Genomic DNA, 18,647 nt, shown 5'->3' with positions numbered 1-18,647 from the left:
TGGGTGTGTTGTGCTTAAAGGAAGAACGCTAATTTTCCGGGCGTGGGTGTTTGTCGTACGCAGGGGGTTTCGGCTGACGGTGACACACAGGAACCCTGTTGCCGCCCGTTGCATCAGCTGTTACAGCCGTGTTTCATCAGATCCGTCGCTCACAGGTTAATGAATTACTGACGGCTGTCTTTCTGCCATTAAACTGACTCATCTGTCTATGGACTCTGATGATGCAATCAACCTTCCAGGAGTATCGATCAGTTTTGCCCCAGATTTATTAAAAGGGCGAACCAGAAAAAAATACTCATTATTAATAATTAATGCATTACTGCAAATACAAACAAAAGGTCTGTATGCATTAAACATTGCTGGACATCTTTACGTTTGGTGTAGTATGCAGTCAGGTGAATTTGTTTTGTTTTTAGATCTACAGAATCTAAACAGATTCTCAATAAACAGTAAGATGCACATGTTGAGGGACATTGTCTCCATTTTCCAAAATAATTTTCATGACCAAAAATATCACCAGGACAGAAATCAGTAATAAAACATTTTATTTATGTACACCGTAATATACAAACAGGATTTGTACATAAATCTCTAGTACTTCACTCCAAAAGCAGATTAAAATATTAGATTAGATTTTAAGAAAAAGAAAACACTTTTTCTGTGTTGGTGAAAAAGAACACCCGTGCTGACATGGGCCCGTCCGTCACGTTCCGACCTGGGGAACGGGGAAACTGGGCGACAACGTGATGACACACAAATTCAAGAAGAAACGCATTTAACAAGTAAAAACGAAAAAGCATTTGGTTTTTATCTGAAACAATTTGATTAGCTTTCCCCTTTATAAAATGTTTTGGTTCGTATACATTCGTTTTTTTGCTTTTCTGTCTACGATTGCACGAGGACCACGTATGAATACGGGCAAACACACGGTGGACACACAACACGTTTTAAAGGCCTCCGGACGGGGAGTTTTTTTTTTTTTTTTTTTACTGCATCTGTTTTTTCAGAGGGAGCACCCTCTCCTCTTTTTCACTCGCGACATGCATCGAGTCTGACACAGTCCTCAAGTCCTGAACATGGCATTCAATAACGCGCTTACGCTGTCCCCGCTCAGTGTACAGTTATCAAACTACGTTTCAGAGTAGCACCAAATCAAATTTTTTTTAAATGTACTAAAATCACGGGGGAAACACAAATGTAGTCCCTCTTTTGTAGGCACTGAGTTTGACCCCCACTGTAAATATAAAGTGATAAAACTACAAAAGATAAAGCTGAGATGCTGACCTGCATTACTGGACCGATAGGACGGTCCACACTGGGCCCTATTAAGACCGACGTCCTCACACGCAAAGCACAGCATTCGTGCACAGCACATACCACCGAGGAACACTGGCGTTCGGTGCTGTGCAAGTCAGCAGCGTACTGTTTTATATTTTGACTGTCAGTCTCAACATTAGAGGATACCAAGGTGTGACATTTTCTCTCAGTAACGAGGGAACTGAATAGGCAGCACTGAAACTGGAATGCTCTCCAAGAGATCTACGATTATCCCAAGCAACTAAAGCACTTGAAATAGGCAGGTAGGATTCCACTCGCTGGTTATCAGCCAGGGCTACGTGAAAGGCGTTGTGAAAATTCTTGTTCGCGATTTTCCAAACAAGGAAAATAAATGTACCAGGGTAATGGGTAAGGTACCCACGTGACCTGCCCGAGGGGGGGGGTGGGGGGGGGGGAAGAGAAGCGAGTCTGCTGTGAAAGACTTTTTGGGGAGACCACACCCCCACTGTTCCATAGAACGGGACTGTAGCTTGAAGTAGTCCTCTCAGTAACAAGTGTTAGAAGCTCCCTTGATATTAACAAAGGAATGTCCTTTGACCCCCCAAATGCCCTTTGACCTCAAAGGAAAAATACTCTGTGTGTTCCTCCAGGTCTGGGTCATTTGCTGTGTGCCCAGGCCCACACGGCCAATGGGAGATGTGCTGGGTTTCTGACAGGGGAGGGGCTTGTGCCTGGCACTCTCTCCTCGGCTCATAGCAGTCCTGGTAGCTGCCGTGGAGACAAAGTCTCCTGGAAACGCCCTCTACAGCTAGCTCGTGGATTGTTTTTTGTTTTTTTTTGGAACTGTAAACATTTCAAAGCGCTGGGTGCCGCCGAACCTCCCCGTCACACTGCGTTTATGGAGCAGCTCAGTGCCTCGTTCACATTTGTAAGATGTAGTTCTGAAAGCAGGGACGTGAAACTCCGATTCCGGAGGGCCACAGGGTCTACCCGGCCTCTGCTGCCTTTCTGCACTCCAGCAGCTAATGTCCTGACTGACAGGAGGCCAGAAAAACAGGAACGGCAGCCCTCCGGGGCTGGAGTCTGACATCCCCATGTAAACTCTTCTAAGCGGCACTCCACCTGGTTTCAGGGGCACGCCCGCCCAGACAGCCGCTCATCCTCCCTCTCTCTCTCGCTGCACTCGCTGCAGTTCAGAGATGAGAATTTTAGAAATCTCTCTCTGAAGGGCAGCCTCGGAGACTGCATAAAGCAGTGTTTCCGGACCCGGCCTCTGGGGAGCACGATCCGCCTTGCTGGGTTTCCTTCCAGCAGAGCTCCACCAATAGGAATCAGCCAATATGACAGAGCAATAAGCTCGACCAATGAGAACTGATTTAGCTGTAACCGAACACTGGCCTGAACAGGAAGGGTGAAATTGTGTTAGTGGAGGTGCGCTCATGCTCAGTCCAGCTCTGATACGGCGTCCCCTCCAGACCCAGGGCCCGGAACCTTCTGCTACTGACCTGACAAACACCTGGCGCTCCGGCTCCTCAGCCACGCCCGTCTGGGGAAGACGGGCTGACCGCAAGCCTGGCGAGTACTCAAGAACCCACAACCCGCCCCCCTGCCCCCCACCCACTTAACAGTCCACAACGCCATACATTTAAAAAAGAAAAGAAAAAAGAGAGAGAGAGAGAAGGATGCCGCAATTTGAAATGCAAAAACCCAAGGCCGTCAGAAACAAATTCAGTTAAAATATGAGGAAGGTCTTTGGAGGTAAGGGAGAAAACAAGGGGGTGTGGAGAAAACACACGAGTGAAGGCAAACCCAGGGACAGAATTTACAAAGAGAGCGAGGGGGGGGGGGGAAGAAAAAAGGCATTCGGAGGAAGGAGCTATGGAGAGAATGCTGGGATATCGCCAGCCTCCCTACGAGTCCTGCTGGTAGAGGGAGGCGGGCTGTAGGTGGGTGACGTGGCCGATGCCCTTGGTCACGCCCTCCCTGAACAGCAGCTTGGCCCCCACCTTCAGGTACTCGGGGTGCTTTATGAAGCGGAAGACCACCACCGCCTTCTCGCCCGTCCGCAGCTCCTCCTGGGGAGGGAGAGAGAGAGAGAGAGAGAGAGAGAGGGACAAATTACAGCCAGGCAGCAACAGCACAGGCGTACCCCTGCATTTTAATTATGGAAATGAACAGAAATTTAATGAATTACTTGAGGGGGGGGGGGGATGTACAGTATCTGTGGCCTGTGCGGTTTCCCATGGCAACACCCACCTTCCCGTGCAGGCATTCCACTGTGGCCGTCTGCCGGACGTTGCCCACGTGCACGGTCACCTGGAAGCCCTTGTGGAAGGTCTTGGCGTGGAAGAGCAGGACGATCTCGGCCTCGAAGCGCCAGCAGATGGTGGGGTTCATCTCCGGGCTCACCATCACCATGCCCTGCGCACACAGCGGGGGCAGAGTTAGCGGCTCTGGCCCTGCGCACACGGCCGCCCCAGCGAGGCCGGCTCTCTCAGGACAGGGTTTTTGGCGGGAAGCACGAGGGGGTTAGCAGTGGGGGTACCCGGGCGAGGCAGACGCCCTGAGGACAGGGTTTTTGGCGGGAAGCGTGAGGGGGTTAGCAGTGGGGTACCGGGCGAGGCAGACGACGCCTGAGGACAGGTGGTTTTGGCCGGGAAGCGGGGGGGTTAGCGTGGGGGTACCCGGGCGAGGCAGACGCCCTGAGGACAGGGTTTTTGGCGGGAAGCGCGAGGGGGTTAGCAGTGGGGGTACCCGGGCGAGGCAGACGCCCTGAGGACAGGGTTTTCGGCGGGAAGCCTGACCTTGCGGAGGAGCGAGCGGTCGAAGTTCCCCAGCGCCAGCGTGGCGGCCTGGCCGGCCCTCAGCACCCTGCAGGTGGAGCGGTTCCTCTGCATGCTGTGCACCTTCAGCCCCAGGAACTGGCCCTGGTCAGTGGGCCCCACAACCAGCCGCTCCCCCTCTCTGCAGATCCCACTGTGGTGGGGGGGACAGAGGGAGGCGGTGAAGACAAAACCCCGGCCTTGCAGCTGGTAAATTCCTTTACTGTGTTCTTAAGCAGTAGTGTGGGTGCATGACGAGGCTGCAGAGCTTTCCGTTGGAGAGACTCGGTCTTATCCCCACTCAACACTACTCTCTTAATGCCAGCATGTATTACCATGGACAACTCCTAATGTGGGTGTGTGTGTGTGCATGTGTGTGTGTGAGCGTTCATACTGTAGTGCATAGTGCATGTGCGTGTGCGTGCGAGTGTGCGTGTGTGTGTATACGAGTGTAGTGTGTTCATGTGTAGTGTGTGTGTGTGTGTGTGTGTGCGTGTACATGCAAGCATGTCCGCGCACTGCCGTGTTGAGTCGCAGGTTAGCGAAAGGCCGGCTGACCTGTAGAGAGTTCCTCCCACCACCGTCCCCACATCCGGCACTGTGTAGATCTCATCCACCTGCAGAGAAAAAGCATGTTCCCCCCTCAGCCCAACCGCCAATCAGTGCATCCACCGATTGGATCAGCCCAACTGCCAATCAGTGTATCCACCAATCAGATCAGCCCAGCCACCAATCAGTGCATCCAACAATCGGATCAGCCCAACTGCCAATCAGTGTATCCACCAATCAGATCAGCCCAACCGCCAATCAGTGCATCCACCAATGAGATCAGGCCAACTGCAAATCAGTGTCCACCAATGAGATCAGCCCAACTGCCAATCAGTGTATCCACCAATCAGTTCAGCTCAGTTGCAAATCAGTGTCTCTGATGAATGTCCATTTCTGCCAGTGTATAAAGTATGCAGTGTGTATTTATTATGTTTGTATAGTGCATGTAATGTGTGTATAGTGTGCACTGTAGTACCTGGAACTCTGTGAGCTGCTGCATTAGCTCCTCCTGCTCCTTGCTGTTGCTGAGTGGGGGCAGGATGTTGAAGAAGACCTTGAGCAGGTCCAGACTCTCCCCCGACACGCTGGACAGGGTGAAGATTGGCGTGATACTGCAGGAGACACAGAGTGGACACGTCAAGAGAATACACACACACACACCACATCAAGAGAATACACACACATACACACACACACCACATCGAGAATACACACACACACACACACACACACACACACACACACACACACACACACACACACACACACACACACACACCGTCAGAGACACGGGGCTGCAGCGCGCTGCGTTACCTGGGCGACTGGGCAAACTGCTGGGCGGCGGTGACGGCGTCGTCCTCGTTGGACACCAGCATGGGCACCTTGTTGCAGCCGGGCTGTTTTAGGATGCGCTCCAGCTGGCGCACGGTCCGCTCCACCGTCCCACGCGGGCACAGGTCCACCTTGCTCACCACGATGAAGATGGGCACCTTCAGGGCCATGGCCAGGCCAAGGTGCTCCCGCGTCGTACCCGCTGGAGAGAGGGAGGTAGGGGGGGCGGGTGAGGGAGGGAGACAAAGACAGATCCTCAGTGAAGGCTGTTAAAGGTCCAGGAAACTGAAATCTGAATTCTTTGCTGATGTGTGTGTTTAATACTTTTTAGAATATCTGGAATATTTGTTTACTCTGACAATTTTATTCAGAATAAACCAATTTCTTGAATGTTCCAATAAATAAACAAGTTCTTACAGTTCATTTTAAAATGCCCTCAGTATTTGAAGGGATGCAACTGGGTTACATTGACCCTAAACGTCATGGAACCACTCCTGGTATTTCTACTCCGAGATTAGATTAAGATGGCCAGAATGGTGTGAATGAGACGTGTGAGTGATGTGTGGGCTGTGCAGAGCTTGATAAGCCAGAGGAAAGATAAGCGTAACACAACTCGGTCAGGATTACATAAACTGCACCAGGCTAACGTGAGAAACTTTCTGACCTCTATTATGTCAGTGAGAAATCCACTCAGGTAAAAAGGTGTGAGCAAACATCAGTCAGCGGTAATGCCAGTTTGGAAGGCATTACCGCTGTGTTTTGGGAGGCAGGAAGCGGGGCAGCGGTAATGTCTGTGTTTTGGAAGGCAGGGAGTGGGCAGCGGTAATGCCTGTGTTTTGGAAGGCAGGGAGTGGGCAGCGGTAATGCCCGTGTTTTGGGAGGCAGGGAGCGGGGCAGCGGTAATGCCCGTGTTTTGTAATGCAGCGGGCGGCCGAGCGCTGGGTCACAGGAGGGAATGTGAAACGCCTGCTGTGCTGTATATAGCTGCGGAGCGCTAACCCTGCTCTGATAGCGCAGGCGTTCCCAACATGCCTCTCATCAGCTGAGCGGGGCATCGGATCGCCGCTGCGAGCCCTCAGCTGAGCCCTCAACTGAGCCGGGGTCACCAGCTGGCCAGGGCGGGCATCGAGCCCCGCCCCCAAGCCCTCTTAATGGGACTGTTTGTTCCGCTGAACGTACACAAACCTCCCTAAATACAGCACGGCCTTGCCCCTTCGCCCCCCCCCCCCCACGCTCCAGAGACCCCACGCGCTGCTTGCTGTTGCGTAACCCGGGTTTTTGGTTTCCGTTAGCCGGGACGGTGTCGCGTGTCGCCGTCCCGCGCTCGTCAGGCGGCGGTGCGTTCCTGCCCTAGTTCCCCCCGTCCCTTCTCCCCTTTCCCCTGCACGGCTGAGCCTTTTTCCGAGACCAGACACGGCCCGCTACAGCGGACGGTCAGGTGACACCCGAGGATCGTCTCCCGCAATGCGTTACACACACCAGCACTCGCGTAAACATGGAGCCGTTTACATCTGACTGCCGAATATCGATTTCCCAGACGGGGTGCTATCACACTTATAAAATGCAGATCCCAAACATAAGACCAGAAGACTTAAATAACCTTAATACTTCAGAACTTCCCACGCTGTAAATAACCCAAATAAGGATGTAAATTGCGTACAGTACCTGAAGGTGCGCAGATTTCCTTTCAGTGCTTAAAACTGCGCTTAATTTCAGGCTAAGTTCTTCAAGTTTCACATCAGCACTCAGGTAAGCGATCGCAACGTTTTTAAATGGCCGGGGCGTGCAACCGTGCAGTCACGCAGCAGCATGCTCAGGCACAGCAATGCGACGTGCTCCATTTTCTTTTCTCTTAAAAGGCGTGAATCAACACAAAAGGAGAGCGGACAGCCTGCTGTGATGACATGGCGGCTCTGGCTGTAATCTGGATGATTACAGCTGCCACTTAATGGCCAGTGCTGCACAGTTATCAAACTTCCAGCCTTACTCCATCATAAATCACAGCTTATGTGGAGTTAATGTGAGGTCTCTAATGTCTAGATGCAGTAAACTGGGCCTGGCTGGAGGGGAAAATGAAATGTGGTAAACTGGAGAGGCTTGGTTCAGTCTTTATGTCCTTTATTTGATCCAAGGGGAAGCTGACAGCTGCACGTTGTAAGAGGTTTAAACATTGAGCTAAGTTTGTCGCCCTCCCCCGATACCAAAAGACTACACAAAACACACCACAATACCACAACTCACCAATGCCTGTGTTGGCTCCCACCACCAGCATGGCAAAATCCGGGCAGTAGCTGGTAAGGCCGAAAATGGTGGTCTTCAGGTACTTGTGGTGGCCGGCAAGGTCGATGAACGTGATCATTTAGCTTGAGACCCTCGCGCGAGCTCACTGTAGTTTCCACCTTGTTCGGAGTCGAGTATTTCTACTTGTAGAACTTATCAGAGGCTGCGATGGTGAACACAGACTGAATGGTCAGGAGCGGTCGAGATCACTTGTGAGCAGTCTTTGACAAGTAGGTCATAGGCATAGGTGAGGGTCGCATAGTGCAGGTAACATCGGTGAGGGTGACAGTGCAGGTGACATAGGTGAGGGTGACATAGTGCAGGTTGCATAGGTAAGTATGACATAGTGCAGGTTGCATAGGTAAGTATGACATAGTGCAGGTTGCATAGGTGAGTGTGACATAGTGCAGGTGACACAGGCTCACCTCTCCCTTGCTGTTGAAGCCCAGGATCTCAAAGCTGATGCTGGACGTCCTGCCGGACTGGATTTCGTGGAGGTGCCTGAAGAGGTTGAGGCGCGCCCGTCCCCGGCCGTTGTCCAGCTCGCCCTGGGTCAGAACGCCCAGCAGGGTGGACTTCCCCGAGTCCACGTTTCCCAGCACCGCTACCCGCAGGTCCAGGAACTGCACACAAGCACAGTCAGTTAATCACCCAACCTTTCATTTCACACAGCGCCATTTACAAACAAAGCAGCCACCGCTTCACAGCTGACCGGGTGAATGCAGCAGCTTTCAGGCTATGGTTTCTAAACGAAGAGGCGTCACCGCGTGCCTCAACCTGTAGAGCGGCGACTCTCAAGCCATGTACAAATCATCCCTGTGTGGCCAGGGGTTCGACTCCCCGCCACGGCACTTTCTGTACTGTGATCCCACCTCTATCCATAACCCTCTCTGCTTTCTCCGTCCAAAGAAAGTGGATAAAATACAAAAGTTAATTCAAAATTCATCTATATATACCTAGATGTGTATCTATAGGTATTATTAAAGGGAACGGGTATTCAATGAGGCAGAGAAAGTAGCAAACGTGGACGTTAGCGCCACAGAATCTTGTGCACAGCGGTGCACTTTGGTCCACCTTCAGGGAAGGGTGATGACACACCTGCTGATCGTCAGGCACCTTCCTGATGAGAACCTCTGCTATTTTCCGGGGGATGTCCGAGTCGTAGTCCACCTCTCGTTCTCTGAGAACGGTGATGTCAGCGCCGACCCTGCGCAGACACACACTCATTGGAGCAGGAACCCTGGTCCGAGAGGACCTCACCTCACCCTCAAAAACGATCTGGTCCCTCCAGGGCCAGAGTCGGGGACCCCTACATTAAAGGGCTCAGGCAACTTCAAGGATTAACAACCTAACAAATGTAGCCAATTTGCTGAGACTGCAATGCAGCCACAGTCAGATAAGGAGCAGCTGGCAGGTGGGTTTGCCTGAATAAGAGGAACACTAGCTCAAAAGTTAGCGGTACTGATTTGTCAAGCACTGCGAGTGTCGCTGAGGGAGGGAGCGGCGGCGTACTTCTCTGCCATCCTGCGTAGCGTCTTCAGCGAGGCCCTCATGTCCTCCTCCGACAGGCCCACCAGCAGCCCGTTGTCCTCCACGCCGATCTGGTACACCGCCTCGCCCCGCCCCTCCTGGAGCCGCCACTTCATCTGCGTCGCCAGGTGCTCGAAGCGGTACTGCGTGGGGTTCACCAGCTTCAGCTGCAGAGAGGGGCGCAGGGTCAGAGTCGCGCTTCCTGCGCGCACGCCCTGCTACTTCCTGTTACGGGGGGCGCAGACCCGCGCACTGCGCGAGAATGTGCCCGCGGAGCGCAAGGCGCTTGTGAGGCCTTTGACATGCCTGGCCGCGGCAGTTCTTCCTGCACTACTGGGGACGTCCTCATCTGGAGCACCCTGACAGGAATGTGTGTAATGGACAGAGGTCATATTTTAGTCCACAGGGCTCCCAGCCCCAAGGCTTGGGAGGATCCGTTTTTACGCTTTGTTTGTCTCTGAGAGGTGACAGCTGGTAGGAACCTAAAAAGAGCTCTCTTAAACCTCCTAACCCCGCGGCAGTTTCGGGCCACAGGGCAGACGCGACGTTTTGGCAGCCGCCGCGTTGTTCGCGTTTCATCACCGAGCTGTGTACGCACGACGTGGACACGCCGCGCACCAGACGCTCATAAAACCACCATGCTCCCGCCGCCCAGTACCAATTGTACACTTAGCTGCGAATTGTCAGGGATCTGCAGGAGTGTTTTCTAATTTTACTTCCATCTAAACAATTAAAGTGTATGAACACATTCATGCATCTTATTATTGGTAATTTCAAAATAAATTCTGTATACCCATAGTATTTGTCTGGGATGCTTACCTTGTACTCTATGTTTCCTTCTTCAGCCTGCAATAAAGAAGACAACACAGGGGTTAGTTCCAGAACGCCATGAGAACAACTCCCAGTGTTTCTTAAACTCCGGTCGGGACCCGAAATGGGTCACGGGAGTGTTTGGAGGTGGGTCCTGGAATGAGTCTGTAGTCCCCTTGACTACGCTAGTATGTGCATTTGATGGCTCCCTAAAAGGCATTACATTTCTAATGTGGGTCCCACCCCTTCACCCCCAACAAATTTTATTGTATTTTAATGAACTCCATCACAAATCAATAGAATCTTTCTAATGTTCTCATTGGCATTCACAAAATTCAGTAGCACTTTTGGTTTTCAAGTAACAGGTATGATTTTGCTTTTTCACTTGTGTGTGGATACCCAAATGGAATAACAGCATAAAATCCAAAAGTTTAAGCAACAAAAAGGAAGTACTATGCTACTTTAGGAGATGGCAATAGGCTAAGATCCCACAATCCATAAAGTCTCATTTGACTTGTTTGCAAAACTAGTCAAATTAGACTGTCTTGTTTATCACTCTGTCTTTGTAATGTACTAGCTATTCCACCTACATTGTACAGAACTACCCAACACTGTTCCTGGAAATCTACCATCCTGTAGGTTTTCATTTAAACCCTAATTTGGCCCACCTGATACTATTAATTAACAGTTCAACAAGGGTATCTCTAGGGTTGGGCAACCATGACCTACATATTCACATAGGTCTTTATAATTCCTATGCCTCAGTCACAGAGCCATTTCTTCTTATTGAAAAAGGGCAAGTTCAGACGTGCAAATGTCAGCTAGACATAAGAGCTGTTTCTTCCGTAAGCAGGGAGTTAGTTTAGAAGCATATATGCCACGAAGTAACTCTACACTGAGAGCCAGAGTCCGCAACCTTTGAGCCAAGATCTTGGTGCGATGGAATGACACCCAAACAAAGGTATGCTAAGTGGTAACTGTGCCTGAGGTGTTCGCTATATGTTGGCCTTAGCCTAGGGCATGGTTGCTATGGCTCCACTTTCCCGCGTACGTACCACAGATCAGCTGCAGGAAACCACGTTAAGTTTAAATATATAGCTCATATATCCTTACTACATGATCGCGTATACCTGACAACTCGTACTACAACTGTACCAGCGTCCTCGCCGCGGCCCCATAACACGGTGATATTTTTAGTTCGTCGTGGCAAAATAGAGACCTCATATTACACTCAAACACGGCAGTCCCGGTGTGTGGCACTCCCATCCAGCAAAATTTACAACCCAACACAGCAGCCATCACAGGGCTCCACGCCTACATCAACGAAATGATTTTGTAAGAGGGTACAATGTATATATGTCCTAATGAACGACCATGAATAATCCAAGGACATGATTTAAGTGCGAGACGTGTGACAGGAATTGCCGTGGTTATTGCTGACACTTCATTAAGGTCTGACAAGCTGCTCCACTGAAACTACCATGACTGACAATATTTTAGCATAGAAAGTGGAACACTAACCCAGTCACAGCTATAACAGCTCGTGAAATTAAATACTATTAACAATGAAAATACTGTTCGGTGCCGTTCTTCCTATTTTCTGTACAATTAATTGCAGCAGATCCAAACAACCTTCGCGCAGCGCTATTTTTCAGGGTCAAAAAGACACTGCTCCAGCTGGACTTGCATCGCCCCCACCCACTTTCCCAACAGTATTTACAATTGCAAACGGTCATAGCTTCTCTAGTCAATAACACGCTGGATACTGGATGTTCTACTGAACTACACTACAGAAGCTTAGTCGGTGGCATGATTGACCGGCATCGTTATCTACACATCCCAATTCACTGTAACTGCAGAGAAAACGGAAGCAAAAAAAAAACAGCTACCTAACCGGCGGTCACAAAAATGGGGCTTGCTCGCAATGACAGTCTCGCGTATTAAAAACCGACATCCAGTCAGCTACATTAGCTTGTCAACTTATAAATAAGATAATTTCCCACGAAGTAAAGAGCCTATTTTGTTCTGCTCGGACGGTTGAACACCTTGCGAGTACACAACCCTGCAACTTCTTACTTGCTAGCTCGCCCTCGAGTTCTGCGGCAAGTAAGGTTAACAATATCTAAGTTAGTAGCTAGTCTAATACGACATACACAGTCAGCTTTCTGAAAATGTACGTAGATCATGCCTATTATTCGCTAGGTCCGTATCGAGCTTTCGGTTTAACTGCACCAACTCCAGACGTTTTTGGAATTCCAGCTCAAATACAGTTGGAATTACAGCTCACCTCTGGAGGTAGATACGGAGGGTTATTGCTGGGTTTTGTGTTCCTGGCTGATCGATTCTTTACTTTTTTGCCGTTCTTCGAACATGCTTTTTTGGAGACCATTCCAAACCCGTTGCCAGAACCAGAGCACAGTCCTTGAGAACCCGACTTCAATCCGGAACTGGCACCAAAGAGCTCTGCCACCATTGGATCCATTATAGCTAGCTTAAAAACTGCTTAAACCGCTTTACAATTGTTATATCCGGAACTGGACCAGTTACTTGAATAAATGTAACAGAAAAGCAAGTGAGGAAAATCAAATTCAAGCTTAAAAATAAACAGTGGCTAGCTAGCTAACTAGCTAGCTAGTTAGCGGGCTCGCCTCCCCAGGCTGCAGGCTACCTACAAAATAACAACTCCGTCTCCGTGTCGTTTTCACACAGATGCGGATATACGTCATAGAATGTTATTATTAATATTAATGAGTACGTCATGAATACTCTAATATTTAGGGCGGCGATCTTCAATATCGTGTAGTTATTGGGCAATGCGACCGTCAATCCAACATTTGAAGTTAATTTTAGGCATTGCCGCTTAGCTGTAACTTCGAAGGGGAAATTATACTGATGTGTTGCTCTTCTTTTGCATCAGCAATATAGGAAGTCCCTCTTAGTTTCGTTTATGTCACGGCTATTGTCAGTTGATTTGCTGAATTCTGTATATACTTGATAACTTGGCAGTTCCTGTTGTTATCTGGGTAATTAAGTTTTAATAGCGACATTAACATACTATGACCATACTCAGAAGGATATAGTTTTTAACAATTTTTTGGCATAACAAAAAGTAACCTAGGACAACACATTTATTTGTGATTATATTGAACATTTTCGATACTGATGAAATAATATTTTTTTATGTGGGTTGGACAGAATGACGTTCGCAACAAGATATAGTGTGCAGAGCTCAAATTGCATGAGTTGTAATGTTGTGTCCGGTGAATTAAGTATAAACTTTCACTTCGGGATCATATCTTGCATATTGCTGCCATCATGGGGTAGAAAAGGACCACTGCAAAGGAGACGAAGATCAGGCTCACACACGGACACTGATGTTAGAGATATTCACCGAATGTCTAGAGATGGGCTTTGCTAATCATCTACCAATCAGACTGCAGGAATTTAGTCAAATTCAGTCTCACTGTGACCTTCCTTTCCACATGCTCTAAGGATAGAGCATTAGGGGTCAAACTATATGCGTCAGAGCAGTGATAATAGGCACACAAATATAAGAGAGCATTTGATAATTAAGTAAATTAGTGGTAAAAAGGTAGACATAAAATAGAGTTCAGCTGCTGGGCTCCAGTGACTATTAATTCTTCAAACTGATAATGCTAGCAGAAGCTGGCGGGGGTGGGGGGGGGTGCATGCGGTCCTGTATCCTGCCCCAGGATGGTTAACAATCCATCATTGGGCCACACACCACTCACTCACACATGAACACCTACAGGCAGTTTAGAGTCTTCAATTAGCCCATTGCATGTCTTTGGACTGTGGGAGGAAACCTGGCAGAAACCCACATGGACACGGTGAGAACATGCAAACCCCACACATAAAAGGCCCATGGTCAAGATTCAAACTTGGTATCTTCTGGCTGTGAGGTGACAGTGCTATTCACTGCAGCACCATACCGCCCATAATAATAATAATAATCATAATAACAATAAAAGTATTATTATTAGTAGTAGTATTAGTATATTTGATTTTCTTATATGGTACACAGCACTTAGCACAAAATCAGTTATGTCTATTAAGTAATATTTACCCTCTTATGGACGTATGATGTCAGATGCATGCCATAAAGATTGAATGTCCCATATTCACATACTTTTAACATCAGATGAACTAATGCTTTCATTTTCTGGAACGTTGAATGATAGACGATTACTTTAAAAAGAAGTCCGATTTTAATGAAAAGCCTCTTTGCCTAAACAGATAAAGATACTGCTGTACAACAGCGTACAGTCGTTGACCAGGTCAAGTAGCCTACTTGAACCGCCGGTCTGAAGTTAACAACCAGTGACGAGTGTGCGCGAATAGGTTATTATTACCGCAAAACAGTTCTGTGGTTATTACAAACCAAAAAATTCACCATTGTTTGCCTCACTGTTTAAAACCAAGTGTTAAAAAACAATTAAACGTACATAGAGTCCGCTGTAACATTATCGAACTCTCTGACGTAAATTACAATAGGAAATGACGTAATACACGCGCGCAATTATGTTTAAATAATGTAGTTTTATCCTGCGGTGAAAATAAAATGAATGATTCATAATGATTTTTCAATTATGTCTGAAAAGAGTTAATTCTTTTTTAAAAGTGAAAAGCCATTGATCATCGTAAAATAGGTTTTGGCTTCCGGCTCTGATGGTTTCCCATGATGCAGTTCAAACAGGAGGAAAATTCAAACAGCTCTGGCGGATCTGGGGAGATGGCGGAGGACAGGGTTAGGGAATTAGCCCCGGTAGGGGAAGATGGAAAAGACAAACAAGAAATCGATCGTAGGAGGGTTTCACACGAAGGTGGAGACTTTCGAGAAGACATTTCTGCTAATTTGTATCGCGACGATTCGGAGGAGACAGAGGGCAAGCCCAGAGGTGTACACGGCAACCCCACCGTTTGTAAAAGCTCTGAAATTCCATCGGAAGTCGTGTCCCAGGAAAGTACCTGGACGAAAGATGAGATAAGGACACACAAAGATTTCACCAAAGGTGATTGTCATTCAATAGGAGATTCACAGGATGGAGAAGAAAACAAGGAGAATTGCTGTATTGCCGTCGTTCCTGCTCTAGCAGTGACAGGTATGTTCTATAACCGCGATTTTGAGAAATGCAAATTAAAATGATAACGAGGTTATAACAGTCAGAAACCTTGTTTGCTTAGTCATCTTTTTAAGAGATTACAGTTGTTAATATAATAAACATTTCGACTATACGTTACCATTCGCAGCAGTTTAGAAATGCTAATTTCAATAGATGTTTTAAAGTAGACGTATTATCAGTGAACTGGGTTCAAGATTGCTTGCGAAAACCACCTACTGATTTTGGTGTCCAGCGTAGTATTTAACTCGTGTTACAGACATACTCTTTCTTTAACGATAGTTAATTGGTGTTCATTTTAACTTGACAACCACTAATCCAGTTTGGTGGGCTGACAGTGTTATGTGTCACACCTAACAAAATGTAGTTGAAAAGCGTAAACGCATCTTGAATTGTCATGGTCTGCTTTTATGAAGACAAGTGAGAAGATTTTCAAGGCACTGCTGACCTGATCGCGCAGGTTTGCATAATGGGTGGCTGTCATGTTTTTTTTTTGTTTATGTACCTGTAAAAACTCGGTGAGCCTGTCAAATCCTGGGTACGCGGTTTTATTTAATCAATTAAATTCAGTGTACAATTATAGCGAACCTCCTTTGTGTATGTGAAATTTAAAACGATCACCACCAAAAGACCGTTTCTGTGTTCTTGTACCTGTGCAGACTCCTCTGCGTCGTCAGAGAAGGAAGAGTACTTGAAACACTTGGACCCCTCGTCGGAACTCGTGGCCAGCCTGAAAAACGCCGCAAACGCTGCGGCGTCCCAGGTAGCAAAGAGCGAAGAGGGGGAATCTGCGCACCAAGCACAAGAAGACGGGTGTGTGGCCGTGGTTTTTCCCGGTAGCGTCACGCAGGACACCTGCTGCAAATTTGTCTGCGAGATCCTCAAGTGCGTTCTCTACCTGCGACAGCAGCTACCCATGACCTATGATCAGCTTGTGGGCTTCCAGAAGAAGCAGCTAGCGGCCAGTCGGGTGAGGTTTGTAGGAATGAGTGTGTCTAGGAAGGATAGCTCACATACTTGAATAATCGATTATTTATGTGCTAGTGATTGCAGATCTCTTTCCAATTAGACATTACACAGAAAGATCCAAAGATTCATACCATACAGTGGGGTTCAGCTGTTTTAAGTGATTGTAGGAAATCGTAAAATCTTCAAATATGAATGTAAATACGCATGATACAAATCTTTGGTTGTTCTGTGATGTTTCTCACAAGTTTTGTCCACACTTGGCATTGAAGTGGACCAGTTGCTTACAGAATCAGGCTACTCGGTACTACAGGAGAGCTATTGCTGACAAAAAACAGAGGGATCTCTCTAACTGATTACAGCTTGCAGTTATTTTTGGAGGAGCTAAGGGGATGTTTGCACAGCTATAGGGCCCATTGTGCACTAGTGGCAAGCCCTTTTACCTGCTGATCCACTTGAGAGCTCTGATTTGAGTGTTTATGCATCTTTTCTGAGGGCTTGTAATGACCGTAATCTCTATGCTGTCAGAAACAGTATTTTAGTTCTTGATAAATATTCAGAATTTGCAGTACTGCTGTAGTAATGTGGTATGGGAATGTCGTTAGCTAGGTCTGGCACTATCGTTTGTATATCAGGTGGCTGTGCTTATGCATCTCCTACATTGTACTTTTCTCTGGGTAAGAGCATCTGATAACTGAATGTAATGTTTCAGCTGTAATGTGGTAGGGGTGTGAACCTCAGACTTCACCACAATAAGATGCTATTTTAATTCTTGAAGCAAACGGTTCGATATTTTGCAATATCACAATATTATGCTACGATACGATGCAATATAGCAATATAGGAACAATCAATATAGTATATGATCCAGCTAGCACAATCCTGTTGCAATGTACACGTACAATAAAAATGAGGTTGAGTTAGGGCATGAACTTACTGTTGTCATGTTTAACAGACGGAACAATGGCACTAGAGCGAGTGGTGAGGTTGAGTCAAAAATGTAAACAGTGATGTTGGCAGTGTTGCTAGAGAGCAAACTGCCGTAAGGTTGTGGACATTTAAATAAATATTTATCTATGATTTGAGCGATTAGTTTTTGCGTATTGTATTATCTGGATTGGATCGCTGCCCTTTGAACCGTTACATCGATGCAGATCAATGAATCGTTACACCCCTATAACACAGGTGTAAGGTCAGGTGGTATTTGTGCATAATGGTCTCTTATTCTCCCCTCCCCCCTTACCTGGCTAAAGAGCGAGGGTGTGGTTGGCTGGAGGCCGGCGAAGCCCAGCGGCTGGGACTCGCGGAAGTGCCAGCGGACCCTGCAGGACCTGGAGGAGGTGCTGCAGCAGCTGGAGGTGCTGTTCTCCCTGAGCCGGGTCCCCCGGGTCCTCCTCCTGCTGGGTGGCACCACCGTGATGCCCAAGGAGTCGTACGAGGTGAACATGGAGGCCCTGGCGGCGGGCGCGGCCGACCGCAGCCTCCGCGCGAGCGCCTGCCTGCGCCGGCTCTTCCACGACCTCTTCCTGGCCGACATCCTGTCGGACGCTCGGCCCGTGCGCCTCATGGCCACCAGCGTCCTGGCCCTGGCGCACCGGGACTGCGGCGTGGGCTGGTTCCGGCCCAGGCTGGACTACCGCGTTCCCGCGCGGCCCAAGAGGCGCGTCATCGCCCTCTCCTGCGACCCCTCCGTCCCCGGGCCGCCGCGACCGCATGACGGGGACGACTACGTGTGGTTCCAGGCCCCCGTCACCATCAAAGGCTTCTGCAAATGACACGAGCGAACGCGGAAAGGCAACGAGGCGCAGCCTCCGGGCTGAAGGTTAGGGAGGAAAACGGAACATGGAACTTGCATGCTCCGCCGTTTTGGCTCCAGTCTTTCGAAAAGCCAAAGAGCCTATTGGTGCTGTACTTCACAGGAGATGAATGTAAATTGTGCGAATGGCTAGCCTGCTTCTGTGATTTTAATGCCTTTGCTTAGATGTCTGATTTTAGCAGCATTTAGAAATGTTTGGGCATCATGTATGTGGTGTGAGTATTGTTTGGACAGCTTTTAATCCTCAAGAGGACTTTTCAATACTTGATGAACTAGTGATGATGAACACATCACCAAGCACTCTATATATTTTGTCTCTAACCCCCAGTCAATCATCAATTAAAGTATTTTTGAAATGGGATGTCGTGCATTATTTTGGTTTAAATATTGCTTCATTTCTTGCTCAACACAGAACTTCCACTGAAACTGTGTGGTGCTTTTGCAGTATTGGGGTAAGTACATAAATGCACAGGCTTTTAAAGTTTTTTAAAAAATCTTGTTTAATATCCAAGCTCTAAAAATTATAAAAATATATTTTAATTAAGCTAATGCAGCAGTATCTACAGATACACTTCTTTGTGCTGAAGTATTGGAAATAAAGATGCAACTCATGACTGATTGACG

At 48.1% G+C, this 18,647-nt stretch overlaps 2 protein-coding genes across 2 annotated transcripts; one reads left to right on the top strand and one right to left on the bottom strand.

The window, feature by feature from the left end:
• Positions 1-528: 528 nt before the first annotated feature.
• Positions 529-12,795, bottom strand: LOC135244426 (GTP-binding protein 2-like). The gene is given in 12 exon segments (XM_064316680.1): positions 529-3,353; positions 3,535-3,699; positions 4,083-4,254; positions 4,659-4,717; positions 5,125-5,260; positions 5,463-5,682; positions 7,722-7,900; positions 8,178-8,383; positions 8,859-8,967; positions 9,273-9,457; positions 10,110-10,136; positions 12,388-12,795. Coding segments are annotated over 12 exon segments (1,818 nt in total). The 5' UTR covers positions 12,583-12,795; the 3' UTR covers positions 529-3,188.
• A 2,001-nt stretch (positions 12,796-14,796) lies between these two features.
• Positions 14,797-18,380, top strand: mad2l1bp (MAD2L1 binding protein). The gene is made up of 3 exons (XM_064316675.1): positions 14,797-15,223; positions 15,901-16,211; positions 17,461-18,380. The coding sequence occupies exons 1-3, from the start codon at positions 14,800-14,802 to the stop codon at positions 17,980-17,982; spliced, it is 1,257 nt and encodes a 418-aa protein (XP_064172745.1). The 5' UTR covers positions 14,797-14,799; the 3' UTR covers positions 17,983-18,380.
• The last annotated feature ends 267 nt before the right edge of the window (positions 18,381-18,647 follow it).

Source organism: Anguilla rostrata, chromosome 18 (genome assembly GCF_018555375.3).
Source record: "Anguilla rostrata isolate EN2019 chromosome 18, ASM1855537v3, whole genome shotgun sequence".
Taxonomy (NCBI): Eukaryota; Metazoa; Chordata; class Actinopteri; order Anguilliformes; family Anguillidae; genus Anguilla; species Anguilla rostrata.
The sequence above is the reverse complement of the archived record's forward strand: the minus strand, read 5'-3'. Positions and strand labels throughout refer to the sequence as shown.